The 21,091-nt window shown below is 48.1% G+C and overlaps 1 protein-coding gene across 1 annotated transcript in view; it reads left to right on the top strand.

The window, feature by feature from the left end:
* Positions 1–16,024, top strand: part of CHAT (choline O-acetyltransferase) — a 52,984-nt gene extending 36,960 nt beyond the window's left edge. Inside the window, exons 9-15 of the mRNA XM_003929985.3 lie at positions 104–204; positions 1,129–1,257; positions 3,481–3,603; positions 6,568–6,709; positions 6,848–6,910; positions 13,318–13,455; positions 15,755–16,024. Coding sequence (XP_003930034.3) covers positions 104–204; positions 1,129–1,257; positions 3,481–3,603; positions 6,568–6,709; positions 6,848–6,910; positions 13,318–13,455; positions 15,755–16,024 — 966 coding nt within the window. The remainder of the gene's footprint in view (positions 1–103; positions 205–1,128; positions 1,258–3,480; positions 3,604–6,567; positions 6,710–6,847; positions 6,911–13,317; positions 13,456–15,754) is intronic.
* The last annotated feature ends 5,067 nt before the right edge of the window (positions 16,025–21,091 follow it).

Raw genomic sequence — 21,091 nt, 5'->3', positions numbered from 1 at the left:
GAGGAAGGTGCTCCTGAGAAGCCAGGGGCCTGACCTGGAGCCAAGGGGCTGCCTTGCACTGCTGACTGTCCCGTGGCCGTCCACTCCCTCTTTCCTCTTGCAGTTCGTGGTGGGCCGAGACGGCACCTGCGGCGTGGTGTGTGAACACTCCCCATTCGACGGCATCGTCCTGGTGCAGTGCACCGAGCATCTGCTCAAGCACATGTGAGTCTAGAGTCCTGGGCTGCCATGCTGGGCCAAAAAAAAAAAAATGTGGGTGGTCGCTGGGGGCTGTGTCAGTCTGGAAAGTGTCTTTTCAAAAGATGAATTTGAAAAAATGTGTAACACACACACACACACACACACACAGAGAGAGAGAGAGAGAGAGATGAATTTGAAACTAGCTTTGAATAAGATATCATGTGCTTCACAGGCCATGGATAGGAGGCAGCAGATTTAGGGCAGTCAGGGAGAAGCGTGGCAAGGAATTCCCAGGAACGTCTGCCGTGAGAGAGGGGAAGCCTACATGGATACCTACTTCTTGTCCTGAGTCGGGGCCAGGCCCACAGCTGCCCCAGCACAGGGGCAGTTCTCTGAGCCTCACTGCCTCCAAATCCTCAGTCTGGGTCCCTCCTTCACTTCTGAGCAGGGCTATCTCTGTGCCTTAAACACACGGCGTTCCTTCCTCCACTCCCAGTTTTACCCATTCTCTCCTAGGATCTTCTCCTTGCATCTAAGTCTTCAATCTCTTTCACGAAACTCTAGGGTCACTGAAACCCAAACCAAGCCTAGTAGTCACAACCCTTGCAGAACAGAACAACACAGCTTGTTTCTCTCTTAAATTTCTCTCCAAGTGTTCTGTAAGTGTTAGGGTGTAACATGGTCTAATAGGAAAACAATGAAAAGAAATAATGGGTTTTGGAGTCAGGTGGAACTGGATGGCACCCTGGCCCTGCCACTTAATGATTTTGGTGGCCTCTCTGAGCCTCAGTTTATTTATCTGCACAGTGGTTCAGGGACAGCTCGTACCCCCTGAAACTCCGTGGCTGCAAACACTGACAGCTAAGATGATGGCAGAGGGCAAAGAAGCAATGTCTCCCTCAGCTCTCTGGCCACAGGGCCTCAGGAGGTCGCCTCTGTGCCCAGCAGGACACAGAGCAGCAGGAAGCTGGTTCGTGCAGACTCAGTCAGCGAGCTCCCCGCCCCCCGGAGGCTGCGGTGGAAATGCTCCCCGGAAATTCAAGGCCACTTAGCCTCCTCTGCGGAAAAACTTCAACGGTAAGGACAAACCAAAGTCTCCTTCAAGGGGGACCCCTAGGGACTGCTCTGCCCCTGCCCGCTAGCTCCCAAGGCTCCTGGAAGTTTCCAGAGACCCTCGGCTCCCCTGCCTCCCCTTGGGCTCCACCTCATCCCAATCCCTCATGGAAATGTAGTCAAACTAAAGGAGAGTTATAACTCTGGGGAAATAACCTTGCTGAAGTATCCATCATTTCCATAAAATGCAAACGCAGAGCTATTTTTTTATGATTTATTTATTTATTTTTTCACAGTTTCACCTGACTGAGCAGAGTCACGGCTGGGAAATCATCCCCTGCTTTCGGGGGAGTAATAAACAACTGATTTGAATAGGTCATTTGAATTCAAGCTATTTCAATTTGCTTGAATTTACATAGCAACTTGACAAGGGGGCCTTTTTCCCCAAGGCGGGGGCGGTTCAGGCCTTAACCCTAACGGGACCCCCGAAGGAGGGCCTGGTGCTGGGGCAGCGTTGAGCGATGGTGAGAGCCGCAGCCTGGCGTCCATGTCAGCACTGTAGCTGTTGATTCCCTCATTCAGTAAGCAAGCATGAATGCATTCACTCACTGGTTTGCTCATTCATTCGTCAAACATGTGCAGAGCTCTCGTGTGTGCCAGGCCTGTGGTAAGGCTCTGAGAACACAATTAAGTGCCTGGGAGCCGCACTCCATGCTTTAGTGGAATAAGCAGACTCCCAGGCCGACACGGGCAATACAGTAAGATTAGTGCCAAAGGCAAAAACAACCATGCTGACCTGAACCTACAAAGAAACAGACGCTGAACTCTGCCAGGACTGTGAGGGAGGGCCTTGCAGAGATGGGCTTGAAGGATGGATAGGAATTCACGGTGCAAACAGATGGGGAAGAGGCAGAAAGGCAGCTTCTTCAAGCTTGTACAGGGTCACAGTGATACAGGTGGTTTGGAGACCAGCAAGTGAGAGAATGGCCAGAGCTGGGGCACAAAAAGGAAGTTGGGCTACACTGTGACGAATGTCACCGTCCTCCGTTAAGGGCCTAAAGCCTGCCTTGCCAATGGTAAGGAGCCTCTGGAGGGTTCCGTGCAGGGGGTATGGGGACACCCCCAAGGAGGCTGCAGGAAGGGCGCATGTGAACAGGACAGAGTGTAGCCAGGCTGGGCAGCTGAATGGCGGAGAGCACCTGGCTCTGGTGGGCATGGCGTGCTCAGGTGTGCTATAAAGCAGTGTCCACCTCTCAGCTTTGCAGGGTTGTTCAGGAGGTAAGCCAGGGGCCAGGGCAGTGAGCTGGTGGGCTGGTGAGTCCTTGGGTGCCGAGGAAGTCCACTCCCTTCCAGGAACCTGAGCAGACTCCACGTTCCCCAAAGCCCCCAGCTCCTCCCTCCTGAGACTGAGAGAGCCAGGAAAGGCCCATGGCTAGGGAAGCAGGAGGCTCCTCCCCGAGGGGCCTGAGGAGCCCATACAAGGGGATAGGGGCCCGAGTGGGCACAGCTTGGGGGAGGTTTCCAGGTGGCTGTGGTGACAGTGAGCTCCTTCTGTCCCAGGAGTCTGTCAACAGGTGGGTCTAAGGGGCGAATATTTGTGGGAACTGGGTCACCTCTGAGTCTCCCCAGTGTCTCCAGCACCTGACCCCACCAAGAGCTGAGCTGCTGTGAGCAGGACGAATACTTCAAGGAGAGGCAGGCAGGAAGCATGGCGTCCGAGGGAAGGTGTGGGTGCGGGCTCGGGGTGCCCACTCAGACTCTGCGCCCACACACGGCTGGTGGGCAGGTGCATGAACCTCCCAGACACTGCTCCAGTGGACAGTCAGCCAGAACCCCAGAGTCGTGATGGAGGAGGAGACTGGTCAATATGGGGACCGGCCAGTGCTCTAGAGTCTCAGTGCAGACTCCTGTTGCTCTGACAGTGAATGACAAAGTCCCAGGCATATCACCTGTGTCACAGGGAGGCCCTGTCTCACTGCCACAGCCAGGACCATCTCTCCACCCACTCTCCACGGCAGGGCCACCACCTCGCCCAGCTGAGCTCACCTTTGGTCACAGTAGTCCTGGCTCAGCATGCCTTCTGACATTTTCATAGGTCAAGGCACGTCTCTGACACCTCAGTGCACTCCTGGAGGGCAGGGACTGAGTCCTCACTTTCCAGAGCGCTAGGACACCGCGCCGCCTCAAGAAGCCCAGGGAAAGCCTGTGGTGTTTGCAATACAAGCATCTTTTCTTTGTCTTCCTCAGAATAGTAAAGAACCTTGACTTCATTGTCTATAAGTTTGACAACTACGGGAAAACATTCATTAAGAAGCAGAAATGCAGTCCTGATGCCTTCATTCAGGTGGCCCTCCAGCTGGCCTTCTACAGGTGAGTGGAGGTGGAATGAGTCTGGACCTGGGAGGACTGGCAGACACGATGCTGTAGAATTTCGGGTCTAGAAGCATCCTGGGGGCGTGGAGGACTGGACCGTGACTGAGGCTGCATGAAGGAGGTGCAGACCAGCTGGGTTACAACTCCAACCTCAGAATGAGAAGGAAGTGCCATCAGGGAACTGCCTGGGTGATGGCGCTGGGGCATGGAGCTCCAGAGGGCTGGAGTGTAGGGCTGAGAAGAGCCAGGTGGGGATGAGGATCATGGAGGCGGGCAGAGGGGCTGCTCTCCATGCCAACTTCCCCCACCTCACCCAAACCGTGTTGCTGCAACCTGTTCCTCCCCAGTCTTCCCAATCTTGCTAAGGAAATAGAACCAGCAGCCCCCAGCTGATCAAGACAAAGATTGTGGACTCATTGTTGATTCAGCCCTTTCTCGTATCCCTGCACACTGCCACATCAGTTCTCCTCCAAATGTCTCTCACCTGCCCTGCACCCCAACAGCCATCGGCGCCTACCAGGCTGTCATCAGCTCAGGCTTGGCCAACCGCAGCACTTCCTAAGGTCACTGCTTCCACTGTTACCTCTAATAATCCTGTCTTCATGAAGAGTGAACTTTGAAATATGCAAATCAGACTAGATCACTTTCCACATAAAATTTCCCAGTGCCTTCACACCAGCTCTCTCCTGCCTCCTGACCTTTGCCCTGGCTGTGCCTCTGTCACCCACCTCTCACCATCCTCCACACACACCAGCCCTTTCCAGCCCAGGTTCCAGCCCGCAGAGCCTTTCCCCATCCCCTTATCTGACGCAGCCACCTCTGGCCCCCTTGCCACCCATTTTCTATCATACCACATTGCATTTTCTTTTTCTTTCAAGGCAATTGTCACTCATGTGACTTACCTTATTAGTAGATTTGCTGGCTTTGTTTTTTAGCCTGTCCCCCCAATCCTGACACTTTGGACATCTCGCATGCCTCTGAGTCCCTAGCACCCACACCAAACCTGACACAGAGTAGGTGCCAGAGACTGAATCACAGATTGGAGGTTTAGCCAGAAGTGGTCTGGCCAGGTCTGGGATTTAGAAAAAGCTCTCTAGTGGTGGCCCAGGTCATTGTGTGTCAGGGAAAGAGTAAAGAGGAGGGAAATCAGGAGTGAAGGCGGGGGAAGAGGTCATTTAGCCTTTACAGAAGGCGAAGAAACCAAAGAGGGAAATCAGTCTTCCTAGATGTGGCCAGCTCCTGACAGTTCCAGGGCTCCAGAAGCGGCAGCTCAAAAACTTTTGGCTATGAACGGTCAAGCTCTGCCCTCAGATCTGCCTTCAGTTTGCACCTTCCATGAAGGCCATAACGTGACTCTGCAGTAAATCCAGGGCAAGGCATTTTCACTAATAGGCAGGCAGCACCCATGTGGACACAGCAGTCCAGTGTCCCCTGTAATTATCAAGGAAGTGAGTGCAGCCGCTTTGAGTGTCTGTCCTGTCCCGACACCTTGGGGAAGGCTGACGTCATCCCACATGAGGACTGGGCTTGCCGCTGAGATGGGAAAAGGCAGAAACCTCACCAGCACTGAGATGCTGCGGGACCTACCTGGCATTTGGAACGGTGGTCAGTGCCTTCTGATACTCAGAGGGCATGGGGCCAAGATAGGTCGTGAGGTCAGCATTCTGCTGGAGCCTCTACTAGGGATGTCACTGAGACCAGCTGCTCAGGACCTGTCTACCGTGAGCAGTTCCAAGTTTCAGATCCAGAGCTGAGGGGGCCAGTGCAGCCGGCACAGCATCCCTCCTCCACCTTCCTGTGGGCTGTGCTGTCACTGGACAAGGCCGGGAATGTACGCAGCCAGAGGCTCCTGGATTCATCGAATAGCCAAAGAGGATCTGCTTCCCATCAGCAGCAATCTTCTGGCTCTAAGCTGCAATAATCACAGTTGTTTTTATCTGCCCCTAGATTCGGCAGAAACCTAGAGGCTGCCTGAATTGGGCTTGGTCAGTGACTGGCCAGTGATGGCGTTTGCCTCCAGGGACCATAGACACAGGACAGGAGCTCCTTGCCGGAGTCTTGGGCAAATTTGTCTGAGTGTACAGGAGGTCATTCCCGTGCATACCAAGCAAGACAGTGTCACACATCCTGCCGAATTGGGCACAGCTTCCCAAACCGCCAGGAGCCCAGCCAGTGAGGAAGAGACATGCCCTGAAGGGCTGAGATGTGGGGCCACGACTTGCAGAGTGACACTGGGCTGTCACTGCTTCTCTCTGAGCTCTGTGTCTTTTTTCCTCCCCCACTTCCAACACTTACTGACTGGTGAGAAAGGGGGAAATGCCCTACAGGGCTGCAAGCCCAGGGACACTGGCTCAGTTCCTATGCATAAGGAAAAGGCGTCCCCTGGCTGGTGGCGTAGTGACCACTGCTGCCCAGGTCATGGACATCAGGGAGGAGAGGCACAGCCATGGTGCCCATGGATCTGTCAGAAGCTCGGCCACCCATGGAAGGGAGGGCCTGGGCAGCAATTTACGCTCACCACCGCTAAGGCCCCTCCCTGCTTCCCTCTGGAGGTCATGCTTGAATCAGTTTAAATAAAACAGGATTCCCTCATGGGTGGGAATGATTAATTACACAATTATTCCATTCTGTGTTATTCATCAAACACTCATCAGATCTCACAGAAAACTGCAGGTTTCCCACCAGGTTGGGAATTTTTTTTGAAGCGCTGCCCATAACTTCCTTATTTTATGTCAGTGCAGCATCCCCTGTGTATACAAGCAAACGTAGCTCTCCATGTGGGAGGCTCCCAGCGTCATCTCTGGGAATTCCCTCTAGAATTCTATTAACATTAAAATGAAATATTCTGCCGAGTCAAGTCAGAGCTGTGAAAATAAAGCCTGCTGAGGTGATTTTTCTTTCCAAGTTTATGATTACCCAAGAATAAATTACCACGTGCCATTCATCTTTCATCCCACACAGGCTCCACCGAAGACTGGTGCCCACCTACGAGAGCGCATCTATCCGCCGATTCCAGGAGGGACGGGTGGACAACATCAGATCAGCCACTCCGGAGGCACTGGCTTTTGTGAGAGCCATGACTGACCACAGGGCTGCTGTGCCGGTAAGTGTCGCCCCACCCCATGGCCACAGGAGACCAGTGAGGCCTCTGTGAGCTGCCCTTGGCTCGGCCCTCTGAGCACCAGACGCTTTGGCTCCAAGCAGCCTTTTGAACCCTGCACTACCTGTGTTCTGTTGACAGGCTTCTGAGAAGCTTCTGCTCCTGAAGGATGCCATCCGTGCCCAGACTGCGTACACAGTCATGGTGAGTGACATCGCACCACCTCACAGCCCTGCACTCGAGCTGTGCCTGGGGCCTGGCAGAATGGACGCCATGGCATGGCCCAGCCACCTGTGACCCAGGGACTTGGCAAGGCCACTTCACCACTCAGCTTCTTGTTTCTTAGTTTCAGAACTTAAGTAACACAGCATTCCTGCTTTTGACATGGATTTTATAAGAATACGATGAGTTACCACTTTTCAAACCCTTTGAAACAACTATAATGATAATAATAGCACCTCACATGTATAGCATCTTGCAGTTCATACAAGAGGAGTCAACCGTGAGAGGAAGGGGCTCGAGCCTGGCAAGCAGTGGGGGCTCACACAATTGCAGGCGAGGCAGTGTCTGTTCCCAGTGAGGGCTGCTTTTGCCTCTTATTTTCCGTATATTTATTCATACTACCTGTGAATAAAAAATCTTTCCTGAAAATTAATGGGGAAATCAAAATTGCAAGGAAAATGTTTCCCTAGTTTAGAGAAATAATTTATTTTCTGACACTGCAAAGCTGTTGTTTGCAGTAGCAAACAGTAGAGAATAAGCAACGACTTGGGCTGATATCAGTACCTTTGTTGCAAGTCATTCTAACAGTCTTTGAAGTATCGTATAATCTATGAAAAGGAGCGAACAAATTTCACTCTAGATACCCAAAAACAAAAACAATGCATTTCTGGATTTTAGAACTAGCCAGCATAGACTTTCTCTAATGTAGTTGCTAGGTCCCAAATTCATCTAAATACTTAAGCGTTTGTTCTATTTGGGGGAAATGTAGCACCCCAGCCGCTAATGTATTCAGTGGGTGTTTTTGTTTTGGTTGTTGTTGTTGTTTTGGCCTTCATGCTTTATGCCAGACAATGTGCTGGGTGCTAGGAAACAAAACATGAAGTCCATAAGCCCTGTCCTTAGGGAGGTTGCCATGTAGTTGAGAGAAGAGGCCCTTCATCGTGAATACCAATCTCATGTGGAAAGATCCTTCAGAAAGTAGCAGGGGACATAGAGGAACCAGCTGTTTCCTCTGCTTGGGAAAGCCAGGAAGAATTCCCCACAGAAGTGATGCTTCATGTGAGACACAAAGGGTGAAGAGAGGCTTGTCAGGCAGACACAGAAAGGACAGTTGGCTCAAGAAGGGCACCAGGTGCAAAGGCAGAGAGCCTTAAGAGAATAAGACCCATTCGAGGAAAAGCAGTGCATAGCTTGCAAAGGACAGTGGAGCAGGGGAGATGTTGGATTTCCCTGTTACCAAGTGTGTTACAGTGACTGGGTAGAAGAAGGACTGGTTGGAATTGGGGTTAGGAATGTTTGCCACAAGGCAGAGTTGCTGGTTAACAACGTTTCTAATACTGAGGGAGAACCGGTGTTTGGATTGGAGTAGGACAGGGGCAGGTGAAGGGGAAGATGTAAATGCCTCCTCTTGGTGGAAGAAACTCTTCCTGCGTGGTGGACTGCACACAGAGTTGCTGTCATTCTCTCTGAAACTCTCCAGAAACAATGGCAAGAGATTTTTGAAAGCCGTAAATACACTAGAGCAAGAGAACAGGAAAAGAGTGGCAGCAACGTTTTAGAGCTGGAAAGTAGAACACCTGGCAACCGACTCAGCAAACAGTGAGAGAAGCTTGGGAGACTGGGTAATTGATGAACAACAGAAACTTATTTCTTACAGTTGTGGAGGTTGGACATCCAAGATCAAGATGCCATGGAATTCCAAGATGGTGCCATGTTGCTGCATCCTCCTGAGGAGACAAGTTCTGTGTCCTCACACAGCGGAAGATGGAAAGGCTGAGGGCTGAACACTGTGTGCAGCCTCTTACATAAGGGCCTTAAACCCCATTCATGACCTAATCGCCTCCTGAAGGTCCTGCCTCCTAATACTATCACACCATGAAGTTTCAACACATGAAGTTTGAACAGGACCCAAACTTTCAAACCATAGCAATTGATGATCTATATAAAAAGCAGTTAGATCCTTGGTTCCTCTCTACCACCCCAGACAGCCAGGTTACTAGCCCCCTCCCCAGAGGTGGACTAGAAGTTCATTATCTGGAGGAGCAGAAGGATTCTAGACTTGAGGACACTAAATGCAGGTGAGGGAGGGGATACTGTACTGAAATTAAATGGTTAATTAAAGTCTGCTCACTTACTACTAAGTCCTCTAGCCACTCAGCTCCCTACACACTGGGAACTAGCTCTGTTACCACCTCTCACTAAGCAGGAAATTAGAAGATTTCTCTAGGGTAAAATTGACTAGGCCAAGAGAGAACACTCACAGAAACTGATGGTTGGGGCCCACAGTGAAAGAATCTAGGCAGCAGACAGAGTAGACCTCCTGGTTTGCCAAGAGGCAGAGATGCTAGTTAAGAACCATTCCTATACTGAAGGAAAGATACTGTAAGGACTGTGAAGCCCACAGGTGAACAAATACTTTCTCACACATACATCTTCTAGTCATATTTTCAGTGCTTTATTCTTAAATACAAATAGATAGCCATAGATCCCCAGACATTGAGGAGACATAAAAGAGTAAAACCAACACCAACAAACATTTTTTGCTAATTAAAACATATTTTTTAAATTAAAAAATATATTTTTAAAAAACTTGAAATGGGCTCAGGCAAGAGAATCGCTTGAACCCAGGAGCTGGAGGTTGCAGTGAGCTGAGATAACACCACTGTACTATATGCTGGGCAACAGAGCAAGACTCTGTCTCAGAAAACAAGCAAAACTTGAAATGAAAAAACTACAGGAAACAACTGAACATTTTTAAAGTGACCATTGAGATCTTTTGAAAAATAAAAAGAGTTATTACATCTATATATGATAGGAAACAAAAACATTTTTCAAGAAATAAAAATAATTCTGGAGGAAAATATGGTAGAAAAAATTCAGTGGAAGAATTAGAAGATAATCTGAGACAATATCCCCAAAATACTAACACAACAAAGGGATGAAATATAAGAGAGAAAAGAGACTTAGTCCAAGAGAACAATATTCCAAATAACAGTTGTTTAGAAAGAGAAAATGGTGGAGGGGAGTCCTCAATAAAATAATTCAAGAAATTTATCCAGAACTGAAGCACATGAGTGTCCATATTGAGAGAGTTCATTAAGTATGTTGCTTAATAGATGAAAAATACTCAGGGCAAAGGATATTTTACAACACTAAAGACAAAGAGAATATTCTAAAATCTATGTGAGGATTAAAAATATCAAATACAATGATCCATAATAAAGATGTAATTAATTTCTGAACAGCATCATTGGAAGGTGAAATATAATAGAGCAATGCCTTTAAATTGTGAGAGAAAGTGACCTTCAACACACATTTCATACTGAGCTAAACTATCATCAAGTTTGAAGACAGATTAAAGACATTTTTAGAAAGAGAAAGTCTCAAATATTTTACTTATTAAGCACCATTTCTCATAAAGCTACTGGAGAATGTAGACTTCTAAAGTGAGAAAATAAAACATAAAGAGGAAATCATATGCTTCTAAAAATCAGAAGATTTAACACAAGAAAAAGATAGAGGAATCCCCCAGGATGATAGTAAAATGAGATCACAAATCAACAGTTGTTGAGCAGACCTAGACAGCCATCAGTCCATAGAGGAGCAAGAAGTGAGAGGATGAGTGAGATTCTTGCTGCATCTCTAGGAATCAATTTGAAATAGATATATGGGGCCAGGCGTGGTGGCTCATGCCTGTAATCCTAGCACTTTGGGAGGCCAAGGCAGGTGGATCACCTGAGATGAGGAGTTCAAGACCAACCTGGCCAACATGGCGAAACCCCATCTCTACTAAAAATATGAAAAATAGCCAGGTATGGTGGTGCATGCATGTAATACTAGCTACTCAGGAGGCTGAGGCAGGAGAATCACTTCAACAGAGGTTGCAGTGAGCCAAGATTGCACCACTTCACTCCATTCTGGGCGAAAGAACAAAACTCTGTCTCCAAAAATAAGTAAATAAAATAAATAAGATACATGGAACGATAAGGAAGTAGGAAAAAATTATATATTTTCAATTCCAGGGAAAACAAAAAATTCAATAAGAAAGGAAATCTAATCATAGTACACTACATGACCCAGCTGTGAATACTTGCTTAATTATACTTAATGCATATTGTTCTGTATACATGATTATACTGTATCTTGATCAAACAACAAAGAGTTAAAACATAATTTTATTGGGAAGATGGGAGAGTAGAAGTGTGCTGGGGGGGCAGAGTCACAAAAGAGCTGACATTTCACTGTCTATAACAAGAATATAGGTAAAACTGAGAAATTCAGTAATGGTAACCTAAGCATGTATTTGGAGGAAACAAAGTAAATACCCAAAAGAAATAGCTAAAAGACTATAAGGAACTGCCTCTATGGGGTGGGAATCCATGCTGGCAAAATGACCTAGGCTTTTGGCTTATTTGGATTTCTAAACCATATAAATATATGACAATAACAACTTTAAATTTATGAAAATATCTAGGAAAATACTCTCCAAAGCATTGCCATAGGGTTGTGTTAACACTTTTAAGTTGATGAGAATGACCAAATCAGAGAGAAGGGTTTGGGGAAAGGAGAGGTACAAAGACACTTAGGAGGTGAATCTGGTGTATGGTTGGCCATGGAGGGTGAGGAAAGTGGGAAAGAAGCAAGGAAACCTCCTAGTAACTAGTAAGCTTATTTGCCAAGTGGTTGTGGAGAAAGGAATTTCCAATGGAGGGACAGACAAGGTGGTTCGGAGCCCCCGTCACTTACTCTCCCCATGCTCTATGTTTTTCCTTCCTCACACTTGAGTTATGATCATGATTTTTTGCATGGTTGATGAAATCAGCCCCATACTACACCATAAGCTCCACAAAGACTGAGTCTACAACTGTCTTGTTCTCTGTTGCAGTTCCAGGACCTGAAGCCCTTGGCATACAGTACATATTTAATTAATATTCCCTAAATGAAAGAATGAAAGTTTGAATGATAAGTCATCTTACTCATTACTACTCATGGCTCTGAGCCAAATAACCTGTTAACTCAATCTCTCTTGCTACAGTTATTCTGAGGTAGCAAAACAGGGGGGAGTTGACCCTTCATAGGGCAGCTGCTTCTATGGACCAACACAAATCAGAAATTAAATAGAGGAAACCAGAGAAATTAAAAGAGTGGTCTCCTTCATAGATGGGCCCATCATTCTTTCCTTCTGTCCTAACAGGGCACATATAAAGTGAGCTGTGGTTGTGTAATGTTTGTCTTTTCAGCCTCTAATTAGATGCGTTCAGAGACACCAAAGCCTGAGTCATCTTTATGCATTCATTCGCAACTCAAAGAGAACAGCTGTCAAATCCCAAAACGTGCCTTGTAAATGTAAACCAAGTTCACTGTGATGGGGGGTTTCCTACTGTGCAGGGCTTTGACAGCTAAGTCGCCATCCTAAGGAACTGTGAAATCCCCAGAATTAATCACAGTTACCCTGATGTTGACCCACGGTGATTGCTATGGGTCAGGGTGGCCCCCTGAGTCTCCCTCAGTCCTCAGAATTGCTCCAAAGAAACATGTAGTCCAAAAAACCAGTGTGCATACTGCATACCCAGCCTCAAGTGGGAGAGTTGTAGAATGAGTACCCGGCCCACTACCAGCCACCTCACCCTCCGTGAACCCCTCCTACACTGACATTCTGGACCTTTCTCTATTTTTCCATCCTTTGATAAAAGTTTAAATATCTTCTGATAAAAAGAAAAATACCTTTTATGATTCAACTGGCTCTTTCCCCTTGAAAATGTCAGCTGAGCCTCTGCTAAGATGTCTAGTTCCAGTCCTAAAACAAGTTCTTAGATTATGGATCCAATTTAAATGAATTGATCCTGAGACCAGGAAATGGCAGCCAAAATTCAGGAACAGATCTCACAACCTCTATCCTCCATCCATTGTTCCCTGGGATCCTACTGGAGGAGACAGCGTTGGTTGTGGTGAGAGTCTGGGACAGCCTGGGATGCCCTTCACAATGCTTGCACAGGATCCAGCAGTCCCCAAGCCCTGCACACAGCCTTCTTCCCAAACTCTCTCCCTGCCCAAGAAGTTGGTAGTTGGGATGGCCAGGCCAGCTCCATTGTTTCAGAGAGCCAGGCAGGTGTAGGTGTGTAAGGGATGCTCAGACTCACTGACCTTTAGCTCAGACATCTCAAGCTAGAATCCAACCTGTTCTGGACTCATTCAGTGCACATATAAATGAACAAGGGCCCAGGAGCAGAGGCCACGTGGTAGGGTGGTCAGTCTGAGCAGTAGCAGGCACTGCATAAGCAGGAGCCGTGGCTGCTGAAGTCACCAGATTTCTGTAGACTAGAGAGGAGGAAACAGAAGGTGCAGGGGGCCCACTTCTCATCTCCTCTTCTTTATCCCCAACTACTTAGGCTATAACAGGGATGGCCATTGACAACCACCTGCTGGCGCTGCGGGAGCTGGCCCGGGCCACATGCAAGGAGCTGCCTGAGATGTTCACGGATGAAACCTACCTGATGAGCAACCGGTTTGTCCTCTCCACCAGCCAGGTACAGCCCCCGTGCAGCCATCCCCCAAAAGTAGTGTAGTCAGTAAGCTTTCTTTTTTTTTTTGAGATGGAGTTTTGCTCTTATTGCCCAGGCTGGAGTGCAGTGGCACAATCTCGGCTCACTACAACCTCCGCCTCCCAGGTTCAAGCGACTCTCCTGCCCCAGCCTCCTAAGTAGCTGGGATTACAGGCATGTACCACCATGCCCAGCTAATTTTGTATTTTTAGTAGAGATGGGGTTTCGCCATGTTGGACAGGCTAGTTTTGAATTCCTGACCTCAAGTGATCCACCCCCCTCAGCCTCCCAAAGTGCTGGGATTACAGGCATGAGCCACCATGCCCGGCCAGCAAGCTTTCTAAACAGCAGTGACAAGAAGCCCACTGGCTGGAGTAAGTGAAGTCCTGCCTCTGCTTTTTCTGAGCTATGCGACCTTCAGCAAAATAATCTGAATGTTCACTGGAAGATGGTTTACTGGCCAGGCTTGGTGGCTTATAACTGTAATCCCAACACCTTGGGAGGCTGAGGCAGGAGGATCACTTGAGCTCAGCAGTTTGAGACCAGCCTGAGCAACATGGGGAGACCTCATCTCCCTATTTTTAAAAATTAGCTGGGTGTGTGCCTGAAGTCCCAGCTTCTAAGGAGGCTGAGACAAAAGGAATGCTTGAGCTGGAGAGGTAGAAGTTGCAGTGAGCCCTGATTGCACCACTGCACTCCAGCCCGGGCGACAGAGTGAGACCCTGTGTCAAAAAAAAAAAGAAGAAGAGGAAGAATGTTTCCCACCTCCTAACTGGGAGCAATCAATAGGCCCTACTCAGCCATGGTGGAGACAGTACAGGAACACACACATTCTGGTGCCCTAACCATTAGGCCTTACCACCTTTCAATTGATTACTGTGGTTTCCACATGCTCTGATGCCCAGCAGTTCTGGAGTGAAGTCTTGGCTCAGCCAGATGCAATGATGTAGAGAGAAAGCCCAACCCAGGGCCTGGCATGGACAGGGCCTTCTAAATAGGTCACAGATATTATTATAAAGGCCCATGCGACCAACAGCAGAACATTTGTGGCCAGCCCAACATCTAACCACCGCAGCAGCACATGCTGTGTGAGGACCACTGCCACAAAGACAGAATGCAATCCATTAGAGAGAGCTTGTGGTTCAGGAGGGGAAATGCCCCACAGCCATCAATTTACTAAAATGCCACCTCATCTGCGAAAGCTGGACGTGTACAGGGGTTGATAAGCTGTGTCTGAGGATGGAAGCCCACTCGGTAATTGGATGTTGTCATTATGGCAGTGAGCATGCAGATGTGAATAAACTAGGATGGAACACAGCACCATAAATTCCTCAGGAAATCATCCATGGGCAAAAAGTGCTTCGGAATGGCTTTATGGCCTTCGGCTATTGCACGGCAAATTTATCTGACAATGCGGTGACTCTATTAGCAAGACTAATGGTTTGTTCTGCCCCATTAAAACGACCAGTGCCAAAGGCCTGCGCACACAGCACCGGAAACCTGTAGGTTTAAAACAAACCAGGCCCTGTACCTGCCCAAGAATCCTTTGTTATTTTTTCCTCCCCAGGACCAGCTAATAAAAATCATCTGAGGTGTGGGGGTTGTGCTGTTGTTTTCCAACTGGAAAGTCGAATTTGTGGCTTGAATGCCTTCAGAAACATACTTTCTTGGTTTGTGATCTGGATTACAAAATCTCAGCCCTCTGAATTCAAAACATACTAGGTGCATAAGTAAAACTCCAGTTGATGGCAATCTTTGAAACACCCAGTGCTGGGTAATTGTGCATGACCAGGCTGCGGGGAGAAATCAGAGCAGCCAGGCAATACTGACAGTAATTAAGGATCTGGGGAAAATCGACAGAGAGGATGGGCCTGATTTCCTCCAGTTCATAAATTCCTCCCCCCGAGAAGCATCTAAGTGTGGGGTGCCACTGGGGGGCCATTTAGTAAATTACCTGATTGCCTCTGTGCCTCAAATGGCCCCCAGGTAAAGGGGAGACTCAACCCAAGATGCAGTACCAGGTCACTTTGAGAGCTTCCAACTCCACACGTAGAGCAGATTGCACAGCAGGGAGTAGGCCTGGGGCCCCTCGTCCTCTGATGCCATGCACTTAAATGGGTCTGTTTTTATGACTCTGGCTGTGTCCATCCATGCTGAAGCAATCACTTGATTTGGTTAATTCAGTCAAATCCCCAGGTGAAAAACAGTCAGAGAAGCCAAGCCCAGTCAAGGCTGGTAGGCTGCATTCCAGAACAAGCAGCTCCCGACCTGTCCTCTCCTCCAGGTGCCCACAACCATGGAGATGTTCTGCTGCTATGGTCCTGTGGTCCCAAATGGGTACGGTGCCTGCTACAACCCCCAGCCAGAGGCCATCCTTTTCTGCATCTCCAGCTTTCACAGCTGCAAAGAGACGTCTTCTAGCAAGTTTGCAAAAGCTGTGGAAGAAAGCTTCATTGACATGAGAGACCTCTGCAGTCTGCCACCGCCTGCCGAGAGCAAGCCACTGGCAACAAAGGAAAAAGCCAGGAGGCCCAGCCAGGGACACCAACCTTGAATCCTGCCGCTAGGCTTCATCTCCTGGACCCAGCCTCTAGAGCAGCCAGACCCTGCCAATCCCTGCTCCCATTCCTCACCCCAGCTTTCCGCAGCTCCCTGTCCTCAGGGTCCAACCCACAGACCACACAGAGACATTACACAGAGCCGGAGTGTCGGGAGGAAAGGGTCCCCTCTTTATGCATGGGAACGGTCATTTTCAAGGTACCTTTGGGCCTGTGCACTGGGAAATGGGACCAGCCTGTCCCGGAGGTAGCCTGGATGCACTGGAGAGCTACACTGAGGACTCCTGTGGTCCTTGGAAGCTTAGTGTTCATGTCTCCTTCCCCAGCAAAACCTAGTGTGTCCAGGTGATGCTTCTGCCCAATGAAAGAATGAGTCATCCTATTACATGCAATGTACCTAAATGAGCTAAGAAGGAAGAGGCTAACTCCAGGTCATTACCTCTTTTCTTTTTGCAGGGAGAGGAGGCTTTGTTTTGAGAGTCAAAGCATTTTGATCATGGCATTCCTGGTGCCCCACTGAGCCATACAGTCCTGCAAGCACCCGCTCCTCCTACACACACCACAGAGCCCAAGTCTATTTAAAATACAGTGACGGGTTCACGAACAAATTTCTGCTTTCGCTCCCAGGGGCAGCCTTCTGTTGAGCTCAGAAAATGGTGTCCAGCTATTCTGAAAGGGAAAAAAAAACTTATCTGTGACTGCCCTGGAGTTGCTGCCACTCTCTGCTCAGCAGGTAGCATCAGAGCCAGTCCAAGATTAGTAAACTGCACAGCCCCAAGCAGATGGTGCCTAGTGCGGGTGGGTTTGTGGAGTACTCGGCCCCTTCCCGGGGTGCTGCCATTTGCATTTTTTCTGCATCTTTTCCCCTCTCCTCTCCATTGTACATGCTTCAATAGGTGGAGAAGAGAGATGGTTACTTTGGGATTTCCTGTTTGTGTTGTTTTAAGACAGATATCTTTAAGAAAACCACCCTGAAATTAATTTCAGAAAATCTTAGTGATTCAAGCAGGACCCTTAGGCAGGTGGGCTCCTTTATTTGGAGCAGGCTATCCAGGGACTCTGACAAAGACCCATGTGGTAGAGCATTGAGCAGGGCTCTCTGCTGGCCTCAGGGACTGAGGGGACAGCTGGCAGAGAGCAAGGCTGGGAGGAAGGCATGGCCTCATCCAGAGCCAGCCCCAGCCCCAGGTCCAGCATGGGCAGGACAGGTAGGTCAGCAGAGGCAGACTTGAGATGTCCCAAGAAACTGTGATCACAGTGGAGGTGCGGGAGGCACTTGCCATTGGAACACATTATTATGGGAAGTCTAAAGGGCAGGGAAGGGAGTGAGAAAGCAACCAGAGAAACCTACAGCATAGAGCCCGTGTGTTCTGCTCACCTCCCTCCAATCCTGCTGCTTCCTGCTGAGCACACCGCTCTAGCCCAGGGATCCTGCAGGCGCCCCCTCTTCAGGCCACTGTGAAGGCTCTCCACACTTAGGCCTGCACTATCACAGGCCGGCAGAGGTGGGGTACGCATTTGACCTTTGCTCAGCTCTTCGAAAACACGAGCAGCCTCAAGAAGTGAGTTCCTTGAACTCACTTTTAGATGGAGGATCTCTATTAGATGTTGTGGGAAATTTGGGCACTGCCCTTTGAACATACAAACTGAAGTCATTGGTCTGTAGCTTCACACTCCTTCCCTCCCACGGCCACCTTCCTGCTCTGCGTAGGAAGTTGCAGCACAAGGATCCTGGGGTTTTCTGGGGAAAGGCAGCTCACCTACTGTAAGTTGGCCTGAAGCTACTTGTCTGTTCTCTCCAAATAACCACGGTGCAGATCCAAGTTCTCCTCTGGTTCCTCTCCCTCCGTAGATTTCTGGGCAGGCAGAGAGCTTCAGCCATGGGGCCAGGCAATCCCACCAACCTCAGCCAAATGACATGCATGCCCAGAGACTCAATTCCCTTCACTGTCAAATGAGAACAACACTTGCAAGATTATGAGGACTGGAGAGCATGTGTGTCAAGGACCTTGCTGGGTCAACAATTCATTTGCCTTTGTCTGGGATCTGCCAGCAGCAGTAGCCAATGTTTAAAAGACACAGGGGCCAGGAGAGAAAAGGGGGGAGAGAACTAAGTCTCTCCTAGTCTATGGCATGCCATTACGGGGTTGAGCAGGGGCAGAGAGGCTTCGTGGGGTCTACTTTGAGGTGACTTTGCCCCAGTGAGCATTGTTTGGGTGGTTTTCTTTTAAACTATTTACACTGATATGACAGACCCAAACTCATATCTGCTATTCTCCGAGCACATGGAAAGGTAACTTACTCTGTACGTTCAGATATCAAACTATGCACTGTGAGGGCTATGAGAAGCTCAAACAGTAAATGCTTGGCAGGAGGGAACACCTCCTCCCTCTGAGGAAGAGGCTGGAAGCTGGTCTTCCCCCTCCAAGAACAGACGGGTGCACTGAGTCTTTATGCAAAGGCAACACTGAGCCATGGCCAAGGGCATCTCTACGGGCATCCTGGGAAAGGAGCTTACTCCAGGTGTCCCCAAAGAGATGGAAAATGAGACAGTCATTCAGAACACTGATGGATAATAAAATGTATGTGGCCACCTTACAATACTGCTAAGTTGCTAAAATATATGAAGTTAATATTTGAGTTCTATTTTTATAAAATAGTTCTAGATTTATGGCAATATATACATGCGTATAGCCTTTCCATCTTAATTTCTAGTTTTGTGCTTTGAAGAAATATATGTATGATTAAAGAACTGTATATTGTAAGCATTATATTCAAATTATGTAAAGGTTGTAAGTCTATATTCAATAAAAAGTAATGCTAAGAGAGATGATGTTGGCCATTGTTTCTACCCAGCCTTGCTTTAAAATAGAAGGTCATAAATTCTCTGAGTGGGTCAGCAACTCATTTCCCTTTGTCTGAGGTCTGCCAGCAGCAGTAGCCGATGTCTAAAAGACACAGGGGCCAGGAGAGAAAAGTGGGAGAGAAGTCTCTCCTAGTCTATGACATGCCATTGTGGGGTGGGGCAAGGGGCAGGGAGGCTTCATGGAATGCTTGTGATGAGGCTGACAGAAACCTGGGTGTAGACAGAAAGTGGGTGTCTCTGCTTAAGCCTGCACAAACAAGTGTGGGCAGCATGGAGCAGAGGGAAGGGCACAAGGCTTAGAGGCCAGATGCCTGGACAATGAACACAGCTCTAACTTACTGTGGACTTTGGGGAAGTCACTTCACCTCTCGAGGCCCCAGTTTCCTCATCTGTACAATGGGAATATTGATATCAGCATTACTCACTTCCAGAGCTGTAGAGAGATGATATGAGATGGTCACTGTTTGAAAACTTCGGAAGTGATGTAAAAGCCAAGCCTTCTTGTTGCAGGCTCACACGGACATATGCACACAGCTTCTTTCACCCTGTGCAGCCGACATACATTCCAAGCTGGAAGATGTTCTCACAGCCATGAAAATCCACAGAATCAGAAACGAGATTCCTTCAAATGGAAGCCCAAATGCTTTCCGATTAGACCCTAAAAAGAACCTTGAAGTGTATGTGTTTGTGGGATTTGGGATGCAGGAAAGGCACTATTCAAAGAGAGAATGGCTAAGAGTCATCCAGGAGGAATGGAGGGGAAAGGGAAGAACAGGATCTGAGCAATGTGGGTTTTGCTCTTATCACAGATGTCACAGGCAGCCCCAAAGTAACCAGATGTGGAGAGAGACACCGAGAGAAGGGCAAGAGCAGGCAGCAACATGCAAAACCACACCACCCTCCGGCGGCCGCTGAAGCTCCTTTGGGATGGTGTTGGTACAGAAGCAAGGAAGAGTCCCTCCCAGGTTTGCAAGACCAGCTATAAGTTTCCAAATTACTCCTAAGCAGTTCTCCCTGGAGACTAACAAGAGGGGTGGGGGGAGAGAGAGAGAGAGAGAGAGAAGAGAGAAGAGAGAAGAGAGAAGAGAGAAGAGAGAAAGAAAGAAAGAAAGAAAGAAAGAAAGAAAGAAAGAAAGAAAGAAAGAAAGAAAGAAAGAAAGAAAGAAAGGAAAAGGAAGGAAGGAAAAGAAAGAAAGAAGGAAGGAAAGGAAGCAATGAAGGAAGGAAGGAAGGCAGGTGGAGGGAGCAAGATTGAGAAAGACAGTGTGCAATGCCTTGGGCTCCCTCTATAATTTCAGCCTATCTCTCTGCTTTTGTGCTTCTGAGTTTTCACTTCAAAGAAGACTCTTGAATCTGCAAGGTGAACAATATGCCACACCTGGGAAAAGCTGGCCACACATCCCACAAAAGTACCTTTCTCAAAGCTCTGTTTCCTCTTGGCTCCCAAGGACAAGCTCTCTCTTGTTCTTCTCCTACCATCTGCTCCTCCCAGCTCCTTCTGGGATTTCTCTTCCTATTTCTGCTGTGTATATGCCAATGGACCCCGTGGTCTCTGTTTCTTATATTAAGGTGCAGCAATATGGGCTGAGGTGATGCAGAAGGGCCCCTCTACCTGCAAAATCATATACACAAAAAGGAAACATTTTAAAATATATAATCAAGTTCTAGAGAAAGAAAGCAAGTCCTCCCATTCCAGAAAAAAAGAAGTAAGATGTCCAGAGCACGGCAGTAAGCAGGAGCCGAAGGTGAATCAGAACAGAGCCTCAGTGGCTCCAACTGAGTTCACCGTTCCTGCAAACAGAGAAGACATAACAGCTCATGCAAGGCAAGAGAAGCAACTAAACTCCTTGTGCAAACTCGGACCCCCAGAGGTATGCCTATCATGTGACAAGAACTGGAAAAACCTTTCTCATCAGTGCAGGAGAGGAGGAAAAAAACCTGCCATCCACAGGGCTGTAGATGAAGGGAAAAGACATCTATGAGAAAGTAAAACCATAGACTCATGCCATTTGTGGTGAGGAGCCTGAATTCATACAGTTTATATGTAAAGCAGGTACTCCAAGCCAATATATATAGACAATACATTATTTTAAAAAATTAGAAAGATTTCAAATAAACAATCTAATAGTACATCTCAATGAACTAGAAAAGCAAGAACAAACCAAACCCAAAATTAATAAAAGGAAAGAAATAATAA

The sequence above is a fragment of the Saimiri boliviensis genome, chromosome 12 (genome assembly GCF_048565385.1).
Source record: "Saimiri boliviensis isolate mSaiBol1 chromosome 12, mSaiBol1.pri, whole genome shotgun sequence".
NCBI lineage: Eukaryota > Metazoa > Chordata > Mammalia > Primates > Cebidae > Saimiri > Saimiri boliviensis.
Note: the sequence above shows the minus strand (reverse complement) of the source record. Positions and strands in the feature narration are given on the sequence as shown.